This window comes from Mustela putorius, unplaced genomic scaffold (genome assembly GCF_011764305.1).
Source record: "Mustela putorius furo isolate JIRA1106 unplaced genomic scaffold, ASM1176430v1.1 tig00001012_pilon_pilon_pilon, whole genome shotgun sequence".
In the NCBI taxonomy this organism is placed as follows: Eukaryota; Metazoa; Chordata; class Mammalia; order Carnivora; family Mustelidae; genus Mustela; species Mustela putorius.
The window spans coordinates 732,710-758,954 of NW_025421531.1; the positions used below are offsets into that span (position 1 = coordinate 732,710).

At 37.2% G+C, this 26,245-nt stretch overlaps 1 protein-coding gene across 2 annotated transcripts in view; it reads right to left on the reverse strand.

Moving 5' to 3' along the window:
- Positions 1-3,970: 3,970 nt before the first annotated feature.
- The window catches only part of NEK7 (NIMA related kinase 7), a 149,355-nt gene continuing 127,080 nt past the window's right edge, over positions 3,971-26,245 (reverse strand). The window contains exons 9-10 of one of the 2 annotated variants that reach the window (XR_006608619.1): positions 24,673-24,808; positions 3,971-6,996 (exon numbers count right to left, since the gene is read on the reverse strand). Coding sequence is in view for 1 of the 2 variants with exons in the window: in XM_045086988.1 (XP_044942923.1) it covers positions 6,886-6,996; positions 24,673-24,786 (225 nt within the window). In the remaining variant the exon portion in view is untranslated. The remainder of the gene's footprint in view (positions 6,997-24,672; positions 24,809-26,245) is intronic. The other variant, XM_045086988.1, reaches the window with a different exon arrangement.

Genomic DNA, 26,245 nt, shown 5'->3' on the forward strand with positions numbered 1-26,245 from the left:
GTAGTTGGTGAGATCAGAAACTGGTTTCGGAGAGTGGCAATGAGCAAACATTGGTAGTGTGAGCCAGGTTTCTTTTCTGTCAGATAAGAGTTAAAATTTGATAATGGAACACAAAAATAAAAGTTACTCCTTATGGTAGCATGTCAACTAATAAATGTAGAAGGAATGACAGAATGGGAAAATCATCATCTGACAATCATCAAAGTAATAACACAGGCAAGAATAATCAGTGGATGCTAAAATTAGTGGGCAAAAGTTTGTTGAAAAATGTGGTATTTACATATTCTCAAAGTATCTGTCTCCTACATACTATTAAACACAAAGCAAAAAAACAATAACTTCATAATTAAGGTCACCAACTTAAGTGATCAAAGTTTGCACCAAGAGTAATGGGCAAATTGACATTATTGCTTCCTGGTATGTTGTATGCAGATAAACTTGGCTTTGTTTCAGTAATAATCCATTTCATGAGCAAACATCAGGCAAACCTGAATTAAAGGTCATTCAACAAAATAACTGGTTTGTACCTTTAACAAATGTCAAGTTCGGGCACCCGGTGGCTCACTCGTTAAGCGTCTACCTTCGGCTCAGGACATGGTCCTGGGTCCTGGGATCGAGCCCCGCATCAGGCTTCCTGCTTGGCTGAAGTCTGCTTCTCCCTCTCCCATTCCCCCGCTTGTGTTCCCTCTCTTGCTCTATCTCTCTCTGTCAAATAAATAAATAAAACCAAAAGAAAACAAATGTCAAGTTCACAAAAGATAAAGAACGGAGTGAGGAACTGTTTTCCGCTGAAGGTGACTAGAGAGGTCTATGACTAAAGGCCACACCCACTGCTTGGATCCTGGAAGAAAATTTTAAAAAATGGTTTTTGCTATAAAGAGCAACTGTTTGAAGTTTGAATGTGATTCATAGGTTAGATGATAGTAATGATACTGCTTTCCTGATTATTATGATTGTACTGTGATAATGTAGGAGACGGTCTTTTTAAGGAAAGCGACAAATATTTAGGGATAATAGGCATCATGTTTGCAACTTACTTTCAGTTGGTTCAGAAAAAAATCTATATAGTTATTGGGATTTAAAAAGAAAAATAAAGCAAATGTGGCAAGATATTAACATCTGAGAAATCTCAGTGAAGAATTCTAAAGGAGTTCTTTGTACTAACCTTGCAATATTTTTTTTGTAAGTTTGAAATTATTTGCAAATTGAAAGTTTAAAAAAGAGGCATAGACTCAAAAGTAAAAGTTATTTTAAGTAGGAAAAAGGTCTATGCTTTTGTACTGAACAAAAGAAAAATATAGAGGTAGAAGAACTTACCTATCGTTGTCACCCACACTCATATGGTAACTGAAGTTAGCTTAGTTTGTGTCCTTCAGCTTTCTCCATATTCAAATGATCACATACAAACACATACTCCCTATAGTTTGCTTTTAAAGATATATTTATTTTAGTGAAAGAGAGAGAGAATCTCAAGCAGACTGCACGCTGAGCATGGAGCCGACACAGGGCTCCATCCCAGGACCCTGAGATCATGACCCGAGCCGAAATTCAGAGTGGGTCGCTTAACCGAACTTTCCTCTTTCATATACCAAGTTCCCATAATACTTCTTTGTGTATTTGACCTTCTTTTGTTCCACCATTCCATGACCTTGTTCCTCTGCCAATACCACAACTGCTTTATTTAAGCACCTTTATGGTAAGTTTTAAGCACATGATAAGTCAAGAGCAGATGACTTTTTAAAAAAAATGTTCTTAGCTATTTTTATAGATTTATTTTTCCACATGAACTTTGACGTCATTTTACCGGGTTCCAAAAAAAGGTGCGATTCAGATAGACACTACCTTACCAATATTATACAGTACCTGATTTTCATATGAAGTTTCCCATCTGGAACACAGACTCTTTTTCTATTTGTTCTGTATTTGCTTTGTGTTCTTCAAAAGACTTTATAATTTTCTAAATATCGGTTCTATATGTTTCTTGCTCAATTATTTCTAAGTATTTTATAATCCCTATTATGAATTTTTATATTACTAATACATTACTATTACTTATTACCCTTATATTACTGATTATTGCAAATATAGAGAAAATACACATCTCTAAATCTACCTTGCATTACTCCATCCCAACCCACCCACTCTCAACTGTTGCTTCTCAGAGAGCCCTGCTAACTTCCCACAGGCCAGCAGGCTCGTTCCCTTGTTTGTTCTTTGGCTGACTCCTTTTTCATCCTTTAGGTCATTTTACTTCAATGTTCCCTCCTTAGTGTCTCCTTTCCTCCATAGCACCCGTAACGATTTGCATTTATATATTTCTATTTCTGTAAATGCATTTCTACCCAACTTGACTTTAACTCCATGAAAAAAAGAAATATTTTTCTCAAGACTAATACAGGATCTATGAGGATACATGATAAACACTTGCAGGCTCAATGGATAAATCCTTTCTGTGGACCTCTTTCTTTCTTATCACCTCTGAACTCCCTGTCCGGTATCTTCAATTTCTCCTCCACATGCTAGCTCTCCTAATCTTCAAACCATTTTAAGTTCACTTGACCTTAAAACGTGAGCTATGACTCCTTCTGGTTACCTTCTATTTTTCCTTCACCTGCCATCACCATTCCGATTTTTACCTGGGTTTGTTTTCCACTCCAGTCTTCTACTGAACCTGTATGACCGTGGCCTTCTTGGGAAGTCCAGGAGCTGGCTGTCAATCCTATGATCTCCAACTTCTTTGTCATTGATGGCAACTTGTAACTTAAAATTTTTCTTCTAGTTTAGCTTGTGTTTGCTTCTCTCATCCCCTTACTCGCCCTTGCCTCTCCCGATTTCTGCGAGCTTTGCATCTCTGCATAGTATCCCCCTGAAGTGCTCAGTTCCACCTATGGCATCAAAACGTTCATTTATTAATTCAACAAAAATAAGATGAGTGACTATCTAGAGGATTGTGTTAGGTGTTGCGTATCACACAGAACAACACAGGAAGTACCTGTCCACCAAGAGTTGAGGCTCTAGCAGGGAGACGGAAAGTAAACAATCACACAAGGAATCATTTGGCTACAAACAGTTGGGTAAGTGCCAAAAGGAGACATACACGATGCAGTCTGGGTGGCGCCTGAAAAACTACATTTAATGTCAGCCATGAAAGTTTGGTAGGGTTTTTGGTGGATTTTTTAAAGGATTTTACCCCATCAAGATCTTTTAGCCACAGCATTTCTAGATGCAGAAATTAATCTTCACTTTTTTATGTGAAAAGAACATTCGAACTATTTCTAAGATTGCTAACAGCGTGTTAACGGTGACTGGAATGGAACAGCTTACCTGAATTTTAGACTCATAACTTTATAATCTGAGAAAACTTTTTTTTCACCTTCTAACTCCTTTTATTTACTTACTTACTTTTAAAAATTTATTATTTATTTAATATATAATGTATTATTTGCTTCAGGGGTACAGGTCTGTGAAAGCAGACTCCGTGTGAGCAAGGATTTCGATGCGGGATCCCAGGAGCCTAGGATAAGTTCCTTTTCTTATTCAAAGACAGAAAATAGGATGCCTGGGTGGCCTTCAGCTCAGGTCATGATCCCAGGGTCCTGGGATCCAGCAGGGAGTCTGCTCTGTCCTCTTCTCCCTCTCCCTCTTTCCCTCCCCTTGCTTGTCTCTCTCTTCCTCTGACAAATAAATAAATAAATAAATAAAAATCTTAAAGAAAAAAAAAAAAAAGACAGAAAATGATGTACTGAAGAGAGTAGGAACATGTGGAGATGTACTTAGTTTAATGTATATTTATTAAACTACTTCTTAGTGTCTGTCAGAGCTCCATTATCACCCTCAACTGTTTCAATTCTTAGGCTTCTCCCAAAATGGTAACGTCATGGAAATGAACAAGAGCTGTTTCTTCTGTAGCTTAAGTGAAATAAACAATGGCAGACTTTAGTGGGGAAAAAAAATCACAGATACATAAAAATTTTATTGTACCCATTGTTTAATTTTGTTTTTATTTATATTAGGATATTATACAATTTCCAAAGCTAACAACAGAATCTTTTTAGTATGTGTATTTGAAGCATAACAAAATAAAAGTATTTCACAAAAAAAGTCCATATTACAGTACTATTGAAATATGAGGCATAGGATAATTACGCATTTGTGGGTTATAAACATAATACATTCATTTTAAAGAAGAAACATTTAATATGAATAACATTTTGGTTAAAATAAATATCATGTAAATGTTAACAGCAACACCTGAAGTATATTGATACAAGAAAGGTGTTTTGTAATAGGGTACTATGTAAAATGGTAAAGCATTCATGAAATGGCTGTAACATCTTACTAAATTTACAAGCATTGCACATTGTTGAGCACTTTTATTTATACAGGGATACACTTCACCCACCATTCCTAAACCTCAGCATACAAAAACAGTTACCCCACATCTTCCTCTGGGGAACCGGTACCAAAGTCTAAATAAGGTTTAGAATCAGATGTACCTTTCATTTTACTGTTTCCCAACTCAATTCATATGTTTTACTTAGTACAAAATTTACTTATAAACAGAAATATAAAGAGAATATTTCATAGGTGATTATAAAAATTAAAGCTTCTAATCATCTTCATAATTCTCTGAAACAATCTCATTCAAAATTAAAATCTGTTGTTTACACAGTTGTTTCTTCAGGAAAAAATATGAACAATTAGATAGGAAAAAGATACAATATCGAAAACAAAAAGTTTCCACTTGTAGAAAATAATAATGGATTTCCCTGATCATTAAATTCTTCCTAGCTATTTCCTTCTAACAAAGAAAAGCTTAAATTTTTGCTTAAAAGTCACTGGGAGGGGTTACACAAATGAATTTGAGGTTCACTTATTTTTCTAAAGATTGTAGGAAAAAGGAGATTATCTGTTCCAACCTCAGAACAATTTCCTCTCAATTATATTATAATAAAATGAACATGACACTAATGGTCAACAGAAATAACCTACTTACTCATCCTTCTGGAGAAAATCTACGATGCTCAGTGTAAAAGCTGTAGGTAACTGGAATCTGGTAAAAACGATGTATCTGGTCCTCATTTAAAGGACCACCCGGGCATTCTCGGTCTCTCCCAAGACAAAATTACCCTTCAGATACCACAACTGATTACATTTGGGGAGTGAGGGGAGTTGATGCTTTTGCCCTTTATAAACCATTTTTGAAGTTTACAAATGTCTTGAAAGTATTCAAACGACTGTAAGAAAAATACTTATATGAGAAGACAAAACCAGAGGTTACATCAGCTAAAGGTAGGTACTCTCTAAACACGAGGTTTCCATGTTGGGAGGATTATCCATCCCAGGGTTCCAGGGTGGCCTGGTGTCCTTGAACGGTGACTGCCACTTGGCTTTTTGGCTTTCACGATTCTGTGACAAACGGGTCACCACTAACAGGAAGGCACTCAGGGAAAACCCATCTCCACAACAGCATTTACTAAACTCTGCCCATGTCCTTAAACTAAACGAAGCGTTACCATCTCTGTCATCTTCATGCATGAATACAATACTTGGCTTAAAAGCTTCTCAACAGAAGTGTTAATCTCATAAAAATTCTGGCTATGGTAATGGCCAGTTTTCACTGCTTTAAACATATTCTAAAATTACAACCTTGTCAAATGAACTGAAACTGTGTCAACATTCACAGGTACAATGCAACACACATTCTTTCTTCCTCTCTGACAAAATACACGCATACAGGGTGGCCCAAATTTTATAAAAGTTAAAAAATGTTTTTAATCCAGGAAAAGTATTGGTATACCAAATATTTTTTAAAGGGTATTATGTTCTCAGAAAATCTGAAACATAATGGATAAGATGCACATACAATATAAATAAAAAAGTTAACTTGAAGAATACAAAAAAATTTCTGAAGGGGACCAATCAGAACTTCAATAAAATCTATGCATAAAAACATATGCTTACACTATAGTGTACAATTATGAAGAGAGAATTTAAATTTATAAAGAAGTTGAAATATAGCACTGCAAGATTATTCAAAGATTTTTCAAATGTACAAACAATAATAAAAACACAAAAAAAGCCTCAGGCAATGTGCAACTTTCAAAATTACTATCACACCAGCCAAACAAATCCTTAACCACTTTTTAAATGGATTCATTTATACCATTTTAATGCAAAAAGACTATCAGAGAGATTAAAACGAAACAAAATAAAGCAAAGAACTCTTCAGTGTCTGACTCACATTTTGTCCCCCAATTTTTTCACATTTAAGAGTTGCCCTTTGAATGTATGAGCTAAGAATTTTAAGTGTTTCTCAAATAGTTTATGTCTACATTTATCTTAAGAATTATATTTGAAAGCTACAATGCTAAGAACTAAAACACATACTTCAAACTTTTAAGAATAAAATAATCACAAAAGTTCACAACTGTGTTAATTTTCAATGTCCATAAATGACAAAAAAGCAAACAAGTCATGTGCTCAGATACTCTTCCTCAGGTTACAAGTCTATCTTGATGAGTGCCAAGCTGCGCCTTCAACATTTGGCACTGAGAGTCTATCTGAACACAATTCATCAGCAAAAAGGAAAAAAAAAAAAAAACACACAACTAAATAATTCTTAAAAGCTTTAGCCATTAAAAACCATTAAGTTTCATTTACTCTCCTAACATGCAACCTGACGATCCAAAGTCATTTGGGATTTGTTTGCAAGAAGGTGACTTAAGCTGGTACAAAATGAAGCTTATGTGAAAACTGGTTAAGGATTCAAAGCACATTAGCTCTGAAAGATTCATCTTAACACCCAGACGAAAACGGGGAGGTATGATTTGCACAAAAATACTTAAATTAGTTTGGTTGTATTCTCCATGATCTTCCACGTATTTAGCTGCTAGCGGTGCATGCGTGCATCCTCTTGGCTACATCATAAACGTAGGTGATGTCTGGTCGCTTCTCTGGATCTGGACTGATGCACATATTCACTAACTGTCGTAGCTACAGAGGAAGAAAATACAAGACACTTTAAAATACCATTTCAGGGGCGCCCAGGGAGGCTCAGTTGGTTGAGCGTCAGCCTTTGGCTCAGGTCATGATCCCGGTGTCCTGGGATCGAGCCCCAAGTCTGGGCCTGCTTCTCCCTCTCCCTCTGCCTGCCGCTCACCCTACTTGTGCTGTCTCTCGGGCAAATGAATAAAATCTTTAAGTAAATAAATAAATAACCATTTCAGTTAATTATTGAAAATATTCTGGCTAGATATAGATTTACAAGGAAAGTATAATTTCTGACTAAATAGTCATATGTGGAATTTGGGAATCAAAACAAATGAGCAAAGGAAAAAAAAAAAAGACAAACCAAGAAACAAACTGTTAAACTACAGAGAATACTGATGGGGAGGTCGGTGGGGGGGGTGGGAAAAATCAGTGAAGAAGATTAAAGCTCACTTATGCTGAGCACTGAGTAACACAGGGAATTGCTGAATCACTGTACTGTACACCTGAAACTAATGTAACACTGTACATTAACTATAATGGAATGAGAACGAAAAAACCTTAAAAAAAAAAAGAATATATCTGACTGCTGTCAATGACTTTACAATTAGTTGAAGTCTAAGAAGTATGTATAATCATTGGTAAGTGTTAAGGTCAAGAAAAAGTACTGTCTACACTCAGAGGCTTTACAATGATGTTACTATTTTTCAAAGAAGTTTATCCTAGGTGGCACAGTGGGTTAAGCCTCTGCCTTCAGCTCATGTCATGGTCCTGGGATCGAGCCCCGCATCGGCCTCTCTGCTCACTAGGGAGCCTGCTTCCCTCTCTCTCTCTGCCTGCCTCTCTGCCTACTTGTGATCTCTCTGTATAAATAAATAAAATCTTTAAAAAAAAAAAAAGCTTATCAGAAGACAATAGTCATAAAGGACAACAGGTTTTTATCTCTAAGGCTCCAAATTAACTGTAGATATATATACATTTATTTGATCTAGAATGTATTACATTAGCCTTGATATTAAGTTTAAATTTTCATAATTATATAGCATGTATCTACAGATCTAAATTTATACGAGGCATAAGGTAGATGGCTATCATATGCACTTATCATAAATCATTTTATATAAATATAAAATGCTTTTATTAGACTCATATTAAAGAAAAAGTACTCTTCTAAACTAAGAATAATCAAGTATAAGCAAGGTAAATTATGAATTTATTTGTGCCCCAATCCCAACCCTCAACTGCATGAAGCAGTATTAGAATCTTCACTTTACAGAGAGAGCTGAAGTTTACTGACGTATTTCCATTACAGAAAATAAGCACATCTCAATACATGGGGATTGGTCCTAGAGCCAGGGAGTAGAAGTACATGGGATTTCATTCTCAATTCCAACGGCATCAGTTTGTGACACTATGTGCCACATGGTGTACAAAGGCACCATGTGTGTGACCTCTCACAGATGATAAGCCAAATGAAGAGGAAGAGCCAGATTCTTTGGCTTTTGAAGTATGTCTTGAGGAATAGCTTAGATATTTTGAAAATGTGCACTAATTCTTTCTGGCCAGTTATTAGCATGTAGTAAATATTAATGATAATATTACATCCACTGAGAGGGTCTGAGAATTTCAATTTATATTCCTTGTAATGCAGCAGACAATAGCATTGAAAATCCTCAAGGGGTACAGCAAATCCACAAGGCATTTCATCATGGCGATCTGAGAGAAATTTAAATCAGAAAGAGGCTGGCATTTTACCCATTAAAATAAAAACAAATACATCCAATTATACACAATACAGAAAGCAGCAGGAAAAACATTTGTAATGATACTTGTATTTAAAAGATAATGTGTTCTAACAGGTCGCCTAGTTGTTAGATATTTTGTTTAGAGATAAAAATGACAAAAGCAGCAGGAAAGATGACAGAAAAAGATAACTGTGGTACAAAAATTCATTCCATTTAACCAGAATACATGCAGATGTAATGGCAATTTTTGACTGAATAAAACTACCACATCCTTCAAACCAGTCCAGAAGCTTCTCTTCCCAGCCTGATAGGTCAGAATGGGGTGACGCTTCCAACCTACTGTAGTAAATGGTCCTCAAGTTCTCCTGCCCAGAGGAGAAAGTCCCCAGGATAAAAGATAGATGGATATAAATGTACTCGAAGAAGACAAAGACTCTGGATCTCCAAAGCAGAAGATGAGAACCAGATGTAATCAAGAGGAAGAGAAGCCAACAACACAGTAAATGGAGAGGGAGTGAGGACAGCGGCTGAGCCACCATGTTGAACCCCCTCCTTCGGGACAGCCTTCCTAAGGACTGACAGGAGACTCAGAAACACTACGGTAGACAGAGCCAGGGCAAGACTGCATTTGTTCTTCCTCTTTCTCACGTGGTTTGATCTCCATCTGAAGTGTAGTTCATTGTGTCATCAAGATTTATCTTGTCCAAAGAAGTTTCTAACAAGTCACGTAGTACAAAATCATATACGACATAAAGTAGGCATACCTCAGGATATTTATGAATCAAATAATCTGATCAATTTTTTCCCTAAATTGTTGCCTAATAAACAAGTTGATAAAATATGAAAACAAGATCCTATAAAATTAAAATATGCTTGAGTAGTGATCCTCACTCATCTAGAATAGAGCACTATGTAGGCATCTGAGGACACTGAGGGTACACCAGGGTGAAAAACCAGCCCAGAAAGGCAGGCCTATTGTCTAGGAAAGAAGTGAGAGATTGACTCATTTTCCTTCCTGACAATCTGACCCTTCTTTCCTTTCTACCTCTCCCTTCTCCATGTATTCATTCATTCAGTAAAATCTTATTGAGCATTTATTATGCACCAGATCCTTTATTAAGTAGTAAGGATAAAGCAATAAATGAAATACACATGACACCTGCCTTTGTGCCACTTACAATCTAGTGGGGGAAGAAAGACTGACAAACGTGAGACTGAGGAAACCATATTAACTAATTCTCTCATATCTACAAAGTGATAGGTATCTCAAGAGGTATTTGTGAGATAGTTTGAGGCAAAAAGACTGTAGATGGCCGCCCGGAAGAGACAATCATTACTTTCCTCTTTTTCCTTCCATCTGCCTAGCTCCGAGTTGTTTCATCTCATTCACTGAGGATATCTAGCCTACCATATTCTTCATCCCAAGTACAACAACCACATCTTTGGTCACTCTGATGCCCATTTGAATCCTCTATCTAAAACAAAATTCTTGACGACCTGGCCTTAATCTTCACTTTTACTCCATTTTAGTCTCTGCCTCCCTAGGGCACAACCTCAGCTTTACAATGTCCTGGGTCGCATAATAAATGTGGACACAAGCCCCTGTCCTTCCAGGGCTCCCACCTGTCCCCCAATATGGTTGTGCTTTGATTTGAGACCCTTTCCAATACCTTTCCTCTTCATCAATCATCGACTTACGTCATCCATTTCCAGGCTAGACCTCATAGTACAATCCTTGAACAACTTCTTTAGCAGCACCATTAATAATCCTTTATCTTTTCACAGTATCAAACCTGACAATTGTTTTCTTTGCTTTTCTACCAGGATGTGAAGGACTGCTGGAGAAGATCACAGACTCCATATAATCCGGAGTCACCAGATTCACGGTTCCAACTGCAGTTGGACCTTGAAAGCTGTTCTTTAATCCAAATGTTTTGCACGATAAACTCCATTTCCCACTATGGCTAATCTCAACCTTCTCTAATCCGTAGGCACTGGCCTCAATTCTTTCTCCCCCAGGCCTTGCTTCCTACTTCACAGAGAAAAATCAACACTGTTAGGCTTAAATTTTCCTCGGTATCTCAACCTACCTTGTCAATATCTGGTCCATATCATTTCTGTTCTAGCATCAGAAGAATATATTTTTTCTTACTACTCTCAATTCTATCACTGGACTCTCTTTCAAGAGACTATACATTATACACCATCATACAGCAGCACCTGAAATAGAGTTGGCTGTGAATGTCTAATGAGTGAATATTCAGTCTGTTATTACTTTTCCGTATTTCCAGCCTCTCCTCATTTGTTGACTGTTTCATCACAGTCTGTAAGTATAGTCAAGTTTCACTTCCTAACCAGTGCCCCATCTAATGTATTTGCTCTATAGCCAAATTTCTTTGGCGTAGGGGGAAAAAACCCCTACATCAACTTCCTTAATCTACTTATTAAGCCAACTATAATCACTTTTTCATCTCCTCCACCCCCCAAGAACATTTCACTGAAATCGCTTTGGCAAAGGTTAGCAGTATTTCCCATTTGCTAAATCTGAAGAACTCTTTCCTGTTGACCTCTTCGTACTGGTACTCGACCTTTCTGCAGAGCCGATGCTTCTGATCACAGCCTTGTTGGGTGTTGCTCCTCCTCTGGGTCCAACACAGCACACTGGTTCTCCTCTCACTTCTCTGACTTTTCCTTCCTTTGTAGGTTTTTCTTCCTCTGGCCATCCCTCTACTGTCAGTGTGTTCCGAGGTTCATTTCTTTCCTCATCTCTTTTATTTTCTCCCTCTACCTTCTTATCCTACACAACTTTATTTACTCCCCTGGCTTTAATAATCACCAACACAACACGCTGAGGAACACACACACACACACACACACACACACACACACATATGTATCTTCAGGCCAGACCTCTTCATGGGCTCCATTCACATATCTCCGCCCGGCTTCTGAGCATATCTACCTACAAATACCTCATATTAAACATGTCTGGAACTGAGATCTTATTTTTTTTCCTCCCCAAACCAGTTCTATTTTGGCAGTGCCTCCAATTTCTCAAGCCAGAAATCTGAAATTCATACAAGACACCTCCTCATATTTCTTCCCCCTGGCGCAATGATCATCTACCAAGTCTTACTGCTCCTTGACTGTATTTCTTCTTGCCTTAGGCTCCACTGCTTACACTCAACGGATAATCTTCCAACTGACAGCTTTACCTCTAGTTTCTTCCAATCTCCCTCGCACTGCCGGTAAACACCAAGCTGACCACAGTTCAACGTTAGGCACTTCAATGGCTCCTCGCTGCCCTCTAGAAAGTCGAACCATTGGCATGGTATATTATGGGGTTCTAACATCTGGCTCTTGCTTACCTTTCCAGCCTCACATTTAGCCCCCAATCCCTCCTCTCTCCAGGCCCACTCTACAACCTAATGATAACAAAGCATTCAGGTCTGTGTTCATTCATCAAACTGTGTTATGCCCTGAATCTTTAAGTATGTTGCGTCTCTGCTTATAAAGACTGCCTCGAAATCCCCCCCGCCCTTGCCTGTCACCTACTCATTCTCAGAGCCTTTCATAACAACTCTATACACACACACACACACACACACACACACACAAACGGGCTGAGGCTTGAACTCACAATCCTGAGATCAAAACCTGAGCTAAGATCACGAGATAGACGCTTCACTGATTGAGCCATCCAGGAGCCATCCATATCTTAGTATTTTCTATTCGTTTTCCATCATACCCTTCACATACTTTTTTTTTTTTTTGAGGTATGACATTAACATTATATTAGTTTCAGGTGTTTGCACACTTTAATTAAAGCCTTTCTACCACTTCATTTAATATGTCCATTTTATATATTTGTCATATTTTATAAGGACATATTTTATATGTCCATTAATATGTTCATTTAATCTGTCCTTCATTTAGTATGTGTTCTCCTATTAAACTGAAAGACTTGGAAGATGGATATTGTATGAACAGTAAGTGCTCACCAACAGGTTAAGTGAAAGAATGAATGGGTAACTTTTGAGTGAGGGCAAATGGAATGGTTTTGTGGTTGTGGTAACTGAGTGAAAGTCCAAAGCACGAACACAATTTTGACATATAAAATGGTAGAGAAAATTCCAAGCAGAGGTAACAGACTGAACAAAGGCGCTGAGCCGAAGAAAGGGTGAGGTGTGTGAAAGCAGTGCTAGTGCTTCTGCATGCCTGGGGAGCAAGCGACAGGGATGAAATGATAAACTGAGGCCAAATAAGGTAAAGGTTTAAGGAGTTTACAATCTATTGCTACGAGCAACAGGAAGTTAGTACTTAAGCCAGGAAGCAGAGGTCACTAAAAGTGCACTTCAGGAAAATACTTTCTAGAAATAGTCAAAGACAGAGCAAAAACAGAGCAATGCCAGCAGAATGCTCAAAGTTGCTCTAAGATTTCAGGCAAGAAATATTGTTCACAGGAAGTTTCCATCAGGGTATGTGAAAGGACATTGTGTCCTCTAACAGAAGTATGTGACAAAGAAGGAAGACTGGCTTTGCAGGGGCAACAGGGACACTAAGTTTTGAAGGTATCACCTGTGAGGTACTCACAGATTGCAACCTGGGCAGAACTGTGAATTCCTGAATTTGGTGTTTAATTCTGTATCTATCTCTAGGTAACTGAATTCTATATATTACATAATTTTTGACTCTACCCATATTAAGATCATGAAGATAGAGGAGACAGCTTTAGTGAAAACTTATAAACCTATCCTGAACATAGTTTTGCATTGCATGGTTCTCTTAAATATTCATGTGTTAATTAGTCTCACTTAATGGTAGGTATCATTCTGGATTTTTTTTTTTTTTAAGATTTTATTTATTTGACAGACAGCGATCTCAAGTAGGTAGAGAGGCAGGCAGAGAGAGAGAGAGGAGGAAGCAGGCTCCCTGCTGAGCAGAGAGCCTGATGTAGGGCTCGATCCCATGACCCTGGGATCATGACCTGAGCCAAAGGCAGAGGCTTTAACCCAATGAGCCACCCAGGCTCCCCTGGATCTTTAAAAATCCTAAATTTATATAGCATTTCGTATTTCATAAAATCTTCCATATCCTTTTATTTATTTATGTTAAGATTTTATTTATTTGAGAGCAAGCCTAAGTGGGGTAAGGAGTAGAGGGAGAAGCAGGTTCCCCACTGAACAGGGAGCCCAGTGTGGTGCTTGATCCTGGGATGAGTTGAAGGCAGACACCCAACTGACTGAGCCACTCAGGTGCCCCCCTATATCTTTTTATTTTTAAAGTGTTGTAATCTCTCATAACAATCTCAGTTTACACAGGGAAACAACCCAAGAGCCAATTAAAAAATTAATGTTGAAACACAAACTGGAACCAAGTCATTTGATTTTTTAATGCAGACCTTTTCCACTTACCATTGTTGAGAGCTTGCTTACTTTTATCTAATTTGGCCTTTTGGTTTGAGTTCCTCATAATGCCTAATACAGCTCTGCATATATAATGATTTCTCAGTAACACTAACTGGTTGAGTTTCAAAGCATTACCACTATAGAGGGCTATCACTTAGTCTGAGGTATTATCTAAGTTCCGATCAAGAGGATGCGATACTAGGTATTGACAGGAGATACCAGTTATGTGGTGACCATCACAGAGTAGAGAACGGAACATCTCAGGTACTTTATTCAAATTCTCAGAGGCTGGTCTGACTTCGTCCAATGAACACAGTGGTGAGATGCCTCAGCTTTAATCAACGGTGTCAAAACTGACTTGCTGTTTGTTTCCCCTTAGGCAAATCAGCAGCATGGAATCCACCACTCTCAGTCCTTATCAAAGAATATTTAACGGTGTATTGAATATTGAAAGATCTGAATGTTCAAAGAGTACTGAAAAGTGTGCTACATAGCCCCTATCAAACTCCTCTAAGACAATGAAAATTTAGGGAAGACTCTGTATCTTTATATATAAGACTCTGTTCATCTTTATGACTTTGGATAATCTTAGCTCTACCCTTTAATCAAACTGGGACACCAGAAGCTGCATCACGGGAGCACAATGGTTTATCAAAGCTGCCAAATCACCTTTCCAAAGCCATGCTTTAATGCTTGCTTTTGGCTTTTATCAAATACCACATAGGTATTTTCTGTATAGTTGCTAATAAAGACACTGCCTGGTACATTACTCACAGATCCTTCTAGGAGATATTTCTTTCTTTCTTCCTTTCCTTTTTTTTTTTTTTTTTTTTTAATGACTTTATTTATTTATGTGAGAGAGAGAGAGAGAGAGATCACAAGCAGGCAGAAGGAAAAGCAGAGAGCCTGATGCGGGGCTTGATCCCATGACCAGGGCCGAAGGCAGACACCTAATCAACTGAGCTACCCAGGTGGCCCTTATCGGAGATATTTCTATTATAATTTAGTAGGAGAAAACTCTGTCTTCTCTGAGGTACGAGTATATTTCCTCCTTAAAATCAGAAACAACCCTTTGAGCACTGACAGAAAGGAAGCAGTAAGTAGATGAACAGCTCAACCAGGGCAACTCTGGGGCCAGGAAGCTAGGTGGGCCTACATTCTCTTTTATCCTTGGTTCTGAATTTGTACTTCCATTTCTATTTTAATAACTTGTTAAGTCATGTCTTTTTTTCATTTATTTTAAAGATCTTATTTGAGAGAGAGAGAGAGCAAGAGAGAGAGAGCACAATGGACGAAGGAGCAGAGGGAGAGGGAGAGGGAGAAGCAGACTCCCTGCTGAACAGAGAGCCTGACATGGGGCTCGATCCCGGGACCCTGGTCTGGGATCATGACCTGAGCCAAAGACAGACGTTTAACCAACTGAGCCACCCAGGTGCCCCAAGTCATGTCTTTTACTCAGAGGTACCTCAAATCCTTTTTGATTGTAAGAGAAAATGGGAGATTTACGTAGACCTACATTCTTAACTGGGTGCAGTTTTCCTTGATACAAATGAGAGAACTACTGGCTGTTCTAAAGGTACATTTAAATAGACTCGTTAACGTGGTGGAGGAAAAATCAGCTACAATAGTCTTTGGCAATGTAAAAGGGGGAAAAATCATAATATAAAACTTACTTTCATGTTACAAATAGCCACAGACTGTTTTATGCTTTTAACTTTAATAATTTGGTTTAAAATGACAAATTTATATGGATCTATGAATGGTCTCTTGTCATATCAGATAACAATTCAAGTTCTATAAATAAGGTCCCATCTCATCCTGTCTTCTTTGAATGTATACAAAAGTACAGTTCCACTTTTCCATGGTAGAGTTATTTGTGCTCCTGATATAATGAATAGAAGTATAAAACTGTCACCTACATATCAGAAACCAGAAACATCAAGAGACAGAATAAAGAGTTTAAAAGTTATTAAGTAGAGCAAGAGGAAAAACTCTTTACCTTTGCCAGACAGTTTCCAAATTTTTAAGTTGTTATAAATAACTACCCATAACAGGTTCATTTGGTTACTCATAGTTTCACTTTTTGCAGCCTGTAGACACGTTACTTGGATGGAGAAACTCCATACAACCAGTCATTAGTTTTCCTAGGTTTCCAGTGAAAAACAGGAATATAGTTCCTTGAACATTTTCATGTTCTATATGGTAAGATCTTCATGTTCTATAAGGTAACTCTGCGGCTTTGACTATATGTATTTCTAGTACCAGCACTGAGGGAAAACCATTTCCTAAAAGTTGGTATTTACTGAGTTCTAATCACGAGTCAGGCATGGTTCTATACATTTTTACATGCCTTAATGATTCAGTCTTCCCAACAACTCTTTGGGATAGGCACTACTGTAACATTTCACAGAGGAGTAACATTCCCAATGTCATAAAGGCCATAAAGACGATAGCCTGGATTTGAACTCAAGTAGTCCAGCTTCAGAGTCTGGGCTTTTACAGTTACTGTGTTACACAGCCTGAGAAAAATCCTAACGTGGTCTGTAGGTAACCTCATGGCCACCTCTGCACAAAAGTGGGAGACCTTCCAGATGGACAAAGACAGTTCTAGACTATCTGACTCTCAAAAGAATGCTATCTCTAACACTGGCTCATCTAGTTTCTAAATTAATCTATCTGTCCTCATATTTCATGGACCAACTCTGATCAAAAAGCAAACCCAGAAATTTTCTCTAGGGCTCTATAAAACTCACAATGAGATGCAGGCCTACTTTATCCATAAGAAATACATTTAAATGATGGCACAAAAATATTAAGATTAGTATTATATGGTCTGAGTGACAATTTTAATGTTATTTCTAATCTGACTCACTTATTAAAGTGACAGTAACTCCTTCCAAACAAATAAAATGTAGCTGAATTTTAACATGGAATGATTTCTTTATGCCAGACTATAAACTTACATAGTATCTTGATGAATTATAAAAAAAAAAGTCTCTAATCTTTCTATCAGTAAGTCAGACATTAAATAATCAGAATGTGATAATTACCTTAGAGATTTCCCTCAATGTTAGCCTTTACATTTTTTTTTTTTTTAAGTTCCTACAAGCCTCTGGGAGAAAAGAAATTAAAAACCTTTAACATTTATCTAATATTCTGAAAAATTCTAAGTACTATATTACTAACCATGTTTGAGGAAAAGATGTTCATACAATAACTTTGCCAGGCTATATATTCCTGCATGCCAGGCTTCAATTTCTAATAGCCTCATTAGGTAACTTACTAAAAAAAAAAAATTTGTGTTCGAATTAAGGGAATTAGCTTTCATTTAACCCTTCAAAATAAAGCCAAACCAGTAGACTTTACAACTTTAATAAAAAATAAATAGAAGTAAAGAAACATTTCATAGTTTATGTTATGTCAAAAAATTTATTTAGCTTGCATTACTTAACACACGTTTGTAAAAACATGTACTTTGGGTTTTTTTTTAATTGTTTTATAAATAGAGGTCAGAATACAAACGCAAAAGCCTTTACAAAATCAGAGAAGAAAAAAAACGGCTTAATTCAGATGCTTATGGGAAATTTAAAATGCAATACAGAAACATTTAATTGAGAAAAAGCATGTAGGAAAATAAAATGAGTTCTTTATAACATTTCTACAGGATTATGAAATCAGAAGGTCATATGGAAATTAATGAATATATTTGTTTTCAATAAAGTGCAGAAAATACTAATATACTAATATATATTGTATCTATATTTCCAAAGAAATATCAAAGCATATGGGTTAGTACCAGAAATATTAAAAAGAAGAGAGTGTTAACAGCCATTGTTGTCAGGGTGATAACCCAATTACGTATCAAGTTCAGTCACGTACAGGTAATAACAATAGGGCTCTTTGTGCATTATAGCTTTAGGTCACTAACACAATTCTCAATAGAATAATAAAGACTGGTGCTATTGGTACTGTTTCTTTTTCACCCCCATCTTAATCCCTCTGAGACCAATTATATTATATCAGCCTCCCAGATATACCCAATTTCCATCTACCCAAGGACACATTTTAGCACCCCAAAGTGGGTCTAATACATTAAAGTACACTATATTTCGGAGCTTTAGATATTTATACAAAATGATTAGGCGTATCCAACTTGTACACCAAAGCATCACTAGTGATTGACTTGGGGGTAGAGGGAAAAGGGGAAAGAAAGCAATCTTACACAGATATAAGGTAATGTAATGTCTATATTTCACAACTGAAGATCATTCCATGTGTCTTTTGAAAACTGCCAAAGTCTTACAGAAAGTTACACGGTTTTATAGGATCCCACAGGATATGTGAAATATAGGGCACCGTTTTGGATTCGTGTCTTCAAGGAGCAAGTCCCCTGTGCCACTTCAGAAGCACTAGTGAACAAAAGGGCCTGCTTAAATATATTTTTTAAACAAAAATGGAACCTTCGAAGCTTAAAGATCTAATCTTATATGGCAACTCCAAATAAGGCAGTCAATTGATATTTTAAGTGATAAGACTATCTAACTTAATAAACCCATTTTTAAGAAGGAAAATCAAATATTATTACAGTATTTGAGATAAACCTCCAATGTTAAGTTAATCTTAATAAATAATGGCACAGTTACATAGTTATTATTATAAACAGTCTCATCTCACTTAGCATTGGATTACATGATTATAAGGATACAGAAATATCATGAAAACAGATTTAGCTCTAAACATTAATTGTGCCATTTAATGTAACACCTCTCATTTAAATATTCTTGGGATAGTGTATTAGAAGAATCTTCCAGCACCAATTTAAATTAACGTTGGTTAATTTCGACTAACAACTCCAGGGAATTTATAAAGTTCTATTAAAATTTGTGAATCTAGTACGTATAATATGGAACTATTTAGACTGCTCCAATGAATAAAAAAGCTTAATAAACTCAGTTTAACTTCAAAATATGCAAAAATAATCTGTACCCGACACTTTCGGTTCTTCCCTTATAGACACAAAGTAGTTCTTTTATGCCTAAAACAAAGGTCAGGTTTTTGTTACCGACTCCAATTTCTTAATAAGTTTCTTTAAATATATTCTGAATTTATTTGTTTTTAAAAGATTTTATTTTTGAGAGAGAGAGAGAGAGGGACAGTGATAAAGAGCATGAGGCAGGGGGAGGGGCTGCAGCAGAGGGAGCCCAATGTGGGGGTCCAACCAGGACCCCGAGATTAGGACCTGAACTTAATGACCGAGCCACCCCTGGCCTCTAGTGCTAGATATTCTCAATTAATGCATATAAGTAAAGCAGAGTCTGCACCACTAAACTAGTTCTGGGAAGGTAGAAAGAACAAAACCTTCCCTTCCTGACTTCCATTTCTCTTTAAAAAGGGGGGAGTGGGAGACTAAGGCAAAAAGAAGTTCGTTATTTATGAGGTAAAAGCTTATGAGAGTTCATTCATTCTCCATTACTGCTTTGACTAGATGTGACCTTTCAGGCTGATATTTAAGAAGATAATTGTGTACTTGAGAAGCAGTCCCATTCACTGATTTTTAATAAAAACAGATACCTTTTTACCTGTGAGCTGGAGATAAAAAGTGGCAAAACGAACACACTTAATGCACAACAAGAGAAGGATTACATGATCTGGAAATTGATTACTGGCTCAATAATTCTATTTCCCAAATTACATTTTGGTTTCCCCAGGAATAAAATGAAGATGGCCTACTGAATTAGTGAGTTCTCAAAAATATAATTAGAAATCAACCACAGATACTGTGTCCTACACAAGTTTTTCTTAGTTACGATGAACTTAAAACGACCCCTAAACAGCTAAGTATCTGCCACGGCCATCAGGTCAGACCTACAGGCGCTGCCATGATACCGCTGACTTCACTGAAGAGCTTTTAACCCTCTCACCAGTGCCCGGTAGCTGCTGAATTTCTTTTTCACACAAACCATTGTTTTTTCAAATCCTCCGTTTAATTTCTATTTTCTCAAACCACGATCACCCTATTCTCCCTTACTTATTCCCATTTTTCACTTCCGTCTACAAACCCTTGACTCAACTTTTAGAGCTTCCATCCAAGCTTCTCTGTTCAAACCTAAAATGAAGACACATCTGCTAAAAGCATCATCAAGGTATAGTTCTGTTCAATCTTTCTCATGCCTTCACTATTTAAGTTAGGAATTTTTTTTACAATAAATAAAAAAACATTGAAAGAGACAGAATCTATATTCTGCGTGATGTTAATGCTCAGATTTTCAAGAAAGATGTTGGCTGAAAAGAACTCAGTTGCATTTTGTACTTTCTAAATAGTTATCAATATAACTATATATTGTTTTTTTCTTCAATTTAAGAGTCATGAGATAATTTAGTGAACAGTGAAAATGAATACTTTTTTTAAAAGATTTTATTTATTTATTTGACAGAGAGAGAGCGCATAAGCAGGGGAATGACAGGCAGAAGGAGAAGCAGGCTCCTAACTGAGGAAGGAGCCCGATGCAGGGTTTGATCCCAGAACTCCGGGATCATGACCTGTGCCAAATGCAGATGCTTAACGGACTGAGCCACCCTGGCGTCCTGAAAATCCATACTTTGGATGACCACTCCTGTGACTCTCAAAGAAATTAAATACTGAAACTGAAGGAAAAAAAAATCCGTTTCTCTTATTTTCCAGTAAATGTCACTGGGCATTCCAGAAATGACACTGATTGCTGATAAGAACGGAAAGTCATATAATGGGTAATATCATTAAAATAAAATTATCATAGCTTCTGGCCTGTCTTTTGAGTAATTTTCTACCATTACTGAATGGAGAGATCTTTGGAGAAGTTTCCCTCATTCATTCAATTGTCAAACAATTGGTGCATTTATATATTTTTTCATTTATTGTTTTAATTTCACTCTTTCCCTTCCTCGTTCCCTCAATCACTGAAACTTTTTAATACGCCAGGCCCTAGAGAGACACACATTAAAAAGCAGTTACTGTTCCTCAGCAGGAGCTAGACAGGGGTGAGGGGGTGTGTGTGTGCGTGTGTGTTTGTGTGTGTGTGTGCTCACGCGCAAAGAAATAAGTGTCACGCAGTGTACTGCCAAAGTGGGAGTGGGAGTGGGAGTGCGGATATGGGGAGAGAAGAAAAGGAAGCAAGATAACTTCATGCAGAAAATGATGCCCAAATTTTTCTTCAAAGAGAGAAGTTTGCCTGGTAAAGAACAGGGGAAGGAATGTTTCAGAAAGAGTAAACCGCATCCACAAAACCATGGACATTCATGGAACTTTCAGTAGAACCTACACTGGTAGAGTGGGGGAAAGAAGAGTGTCTCCTGTGATCCAGAAGTCTGGAGAGAGAAGCTGGGGTCAGATGACAAGGGGCCTTTTGAGTCATAATTCCTTGTACACAGTAAATATTCAATAAATGTTGGCTTCACAGATGTTAATTTCACAATCACTAATGATACCAACTTTAATTAAGCTTAAGAGATATCTAAGGGAAAAAAACCCTATCTTTTCAATTCAAGATTTTTAGGGTTAAGTATTGTAGTTCCCCACTGATATATGGATGAGATCATTACTGGAAAAAAAAAGAATACTGACCACCAAAAGATAGTCATAAACAAAACTATTTTACTAAGCTATAAAACATACATATCTGAATATCATTCATGTATAGCTGACATATTTCAATCTAGAATCTTAGCCATTTTTACATAATAATAATAATAGCATAATTCAAAAAAAGACCTGACATATAGGCTTATTTTTCCAAAGGACACTATTTCTTATTTTTGGTGTGTAATGCTTAAGTGTACCTATTTTTTTTTTAGGATAAAAGAAATTAAAAAAAAAAAAAAACTCCCAGCTTTTAAACTCTGAGTTCTTCTAATTGGAATGACTATACCTAGAAATAAATCTTACAGAGTTCCTTATTCCTACTGATCAAGGCTGGTTGGGGGCATAGGCAATATTTTCATGAAATGTTCCCTTCAAAACCTCTTTGGGAAACAGCCTTAAAAATGTAACCGTAGCTAACTCAATCTGATAAGCTTTCAAATAGATATTTAGTGGTATATTAATTTGCTTAATTTTTTCTTTCTTCAAACAGTTACAGAGACTGCTACCATTTCAGCTGTAAAATGGACACTTAGTGAAAGTTCACTGTTTAAAAACTTTATACTCTACTTTTCATTGTTTCCTATCTTCTGGCATGCTAAAAAATTAAATGGCCATTTGAACATGGGAAAGATGGTAAAAGCTTACTATATAAGGGAATATTTAAGATATCCTTTAAGTACGGCAGCATCAAATCTGTCCAGGTTTTTTGCTGCCATAGATTCTGAATAATTATCTTATAAACAGAGTTTCTGCTTAAGGAGAGAAAATATTTATTAGCACATCTGCATTTCAAAGCTCTTGTTCTGAGAACTTCTCTACATAACCGAACAGACTCAAGTAACGTAATTAGTCTGTATGTTTCATACCTCATTTCTGTCGTAAGAATTAGCTTCCATGTTTACCTAGTTTTATAGCTTCCTAGCTGCCCACAGCACAAGGACGGATTTTTACCCACATGAGGTGCTGCATGTCCTGTCTTTTCTGGAGAGTACGCCATAGAACGTGTTTTGCTTTGTATCTCTTTTCGAAACTGGTAACTCTACAGAGTGGAGTAAAAAGTGGAATCTTATTTTCCTCTCCCAACTCTAAGACCTTCTTCTATCTGGGCCAGACTTTGATATTTGCCCCTTGGCTGAGAAGCCGCATATCCAGCTTCACACTTAGCGGCAGTAAAGTAGCCCTGCAGGCAGGCCGACTTCAACGGACCACTAGTGGTATCATCATTAAAATCCTGCTGAAGGTCACCATGGTAACCGCCTGCTGAGGCTTCACTGCTGCACTCGGCATCTCCTAATCAGCTACCATGTGAAATGCAAATTCAGACAGTCTGAAAATTAGTCAAGAAGAATAGGGGATGAGGATGCAGATATGTGAAATATTCATGCGCTTCATGGAAAAAAGAAGACAGCATGAATGACACAACAAAGAGCGGCCCCTGACATTCTTGCCATCATTTTGCATTATTGTTCACACCCTACTGTATTTCCAGGCCTGGAGTTCTGAAGTTGGTTTTGTGAAATGCCATATTTATATTCTATACCCAAAATAGTAATTAAAAATGGCTAACATAACAGCATTAACATCAAATAGAGATAATACTTTTAAATTATCATCACTGCCTTATAGAAGTTTATTTTAATTACCTGGATACAAAGGCTATGAAACAAACAACAACAACAAAAACCCAGGCATCATTGATTATTAGTATCAAAACCATGGGGGAAAAAAGGTACTTATAGCATTCGAGGGCCTCAAGTGCTTGACGTATGGTAAAAATTCTTTAGAGATATTTATTATTCAAGTTACACGGACTCAATTTTTCTTATATAAGACTCAAACTGATTGCTATTCATTGCAAGATAGAAAGAGTGACAAGACTACCTAATAAGTGAATGTTATAATTGTTTTATATTTTTCCTTTGCTCCTTGCCACCTCCCTTGGGCAAAAAATCTGTTGCTCATGAGAGGGTGAGATGTCCTGACTCAAGACAGTGTTTTCTCTGGGTAGATTCCCCAGTAAGCTTTCCAGAAAGAGTTATGTGAACACATTTAGTTAACCCAAGATACTGCTGTTCTGCCCATCTCCTCCTTAAATACTGGCAAAATCACTAGGTACTGGGCTAAAATGGGAGATGTTTGTTCAGTGAGAAACTGTAAGTTGGCTTAAGACAAAACAACTCATTTCAAAGGGTTACCAAAGCAAGTAGGGATTCAGACTCAGATTCTCATATAGCAGAGTCTTCTAAAATTCTCAGTCCCATCTAGTACACCTGTTCACGTGTCTGCTAATGGTAACGTCAGAACACTTCCTACAGGAATCTGATTGCACCAGGGAGGAGGTGACGGGACAGGCACGGTCAAGGGAGACAGGGCAAAGCTGAAAGAACAAGGCGGACAGACACACAGTTACGAGATGGATGTTTCACATTTTGGAAAACACAGATGAGAGGGAAGGTATAATCAGCCGTTATTTAAGCAGAAAGTTACAATGGCTGCTCTGAGGCTGTGAGAATGAGGAGTGGTCTTATTAAGAAGGGCACCAGACATGCTGGTCCACCTGAGCTGGGGTCTGAGCATGCATTCTGCCCTTTGCCATGCTTGGAAGGCTGCAGAGCCAGCTCTCCTCCTCACACCTAGGAAGTGACCAGTTTCACACCGCACGCTGTGCTGTGCTGTGCTCCACTCCACGGTAGGAGCTGCAGAGCCAACTCTTTAAACAGTAAGTCTCCAAGAGAAGGAAAACAGAATGGCAAGTGCTATTTCTGCTACCATATTCATCATTTGTGTTGCTGGACAGGAAAAAAAAAAAAAAAATCCCAAAAAACCAAAACAACAACAAAAAACTCTTCATAAAATGCTAACATTAGCAAAATGAACAACAGACAAACACATGGACTGAAAAATGACTTACTTCTTCTGAATAGTGATCTGAAGGAAGGGGTGGGTAGTCACACTGTTCTATCTTCTTACACAGCGAGTACAAATTCATTTTGTCACCATAGAAAGGACTCTGCAACGCAGCCATCTGTAAAATGCTCCCAATGAAACTGATATAGTTACATGTTAACTTTTAAAGGTGATTTTATCAAGTATATTAGACTCAGGTAGAAAATAATTACAAAGACTTTAAATAAAGTTATCTTGGCATTTTGATTTTTAGGAATATTCCTTTCTGAGAAGTATTTAGTAAGTTCTAAAAATCTTACTTTAATTTGGGGGTTTTTGGGGGCAATATTTAAAATACCGTAAAAGGGAGAAATGGTGAGCACATACTTACATATGTATTACATACATATATGACATAAAGTAATACTAAGAAAAAGAACATACAGTAACTTAAAACTGTTTGTAAATACACCATCATAAAAACAAGTAATATATCTCATGACTAAACAGACATCGGTGGTATGTATCAACCATTCAATAGTTAAAATATCACTAAAATGAAACAGAAATTAAAATGAATTATAATCTAAGCAACAGTTGAGAGTAGAATGTATAGCATTTTATACATGACAGTTTCTGTAGGGAAGGGTTATTTTGAGAGGAAAAAAAGTCTTCTCAATCTGAATGTTATAACTGACTCTCGAGTGGTTTACAATGAACTAGAACTTCTTTTCTTTTGATAATGTCTCAAAAACACTAAATATGTTCAAAAGCTCTCTGAGTCACAGCCGCTGCTTTGAGGCATCTGAATGAGATTTTTATGTAGGGAAAAAAAAAAAGACTCAAAAATGATCAACTTTAAAAAAGACATTATTGAATTTAAATTTATTTTAAGACAGGGTTCTAACTTGACATTTAAAGAGCAAGCAAGTACTGTGGTAAGCAGGGTTACAAACTAAAAAATTCAATTTAAAATGTTCGCATCCTGTTCAAAACCTTCTAAATCTTTGAACCGCAGCAGCGAGAATACAACACGGAGTGCGAGGCTGCCCCAAAGTCAGTCACCCTTTTCTACATGTGCTAATAAGTTTGATTTTGGAAGGACAATGTGTACATTCCCCAGACAGGCAGAGTGTGTGTGAAACACGCTAGTCCATGCTGTGCTACTCAGTGAGCGTCAGTGGGGACAGGACAAGCTGAAAATGGCTCTCATCTGTCTTCTGGTGCTCCAGGCAGAGCTTTAACTCCTTCAGAGCCTTAAACGAGGAGGGGATGACACTGGAAATCAAACCTGCAAAGTAGCCTGACGTAGTTTTACTTAGCCTACATTTTATATGAAACCTACATAAACCTGGTATGAAACCACCTCAGGAAAGGCTGTTCCACACGAGGGGAGAAAAGTAAAAAGAATATAAATGGCCCTAAACATGTAAAACCCTCCATCTGAGGGGAAATTTCTAGAAGAGGAGCTATCAGTAATAACATGTATTTGTTTTGGTCTGTTTTAAAATGCAAGGACACTTGATGACAGAGTATTATAAGGGCACCTTAAAAAATACACTGTATAAATAAACTACAGTCTTTCCATGTTTGCAAAA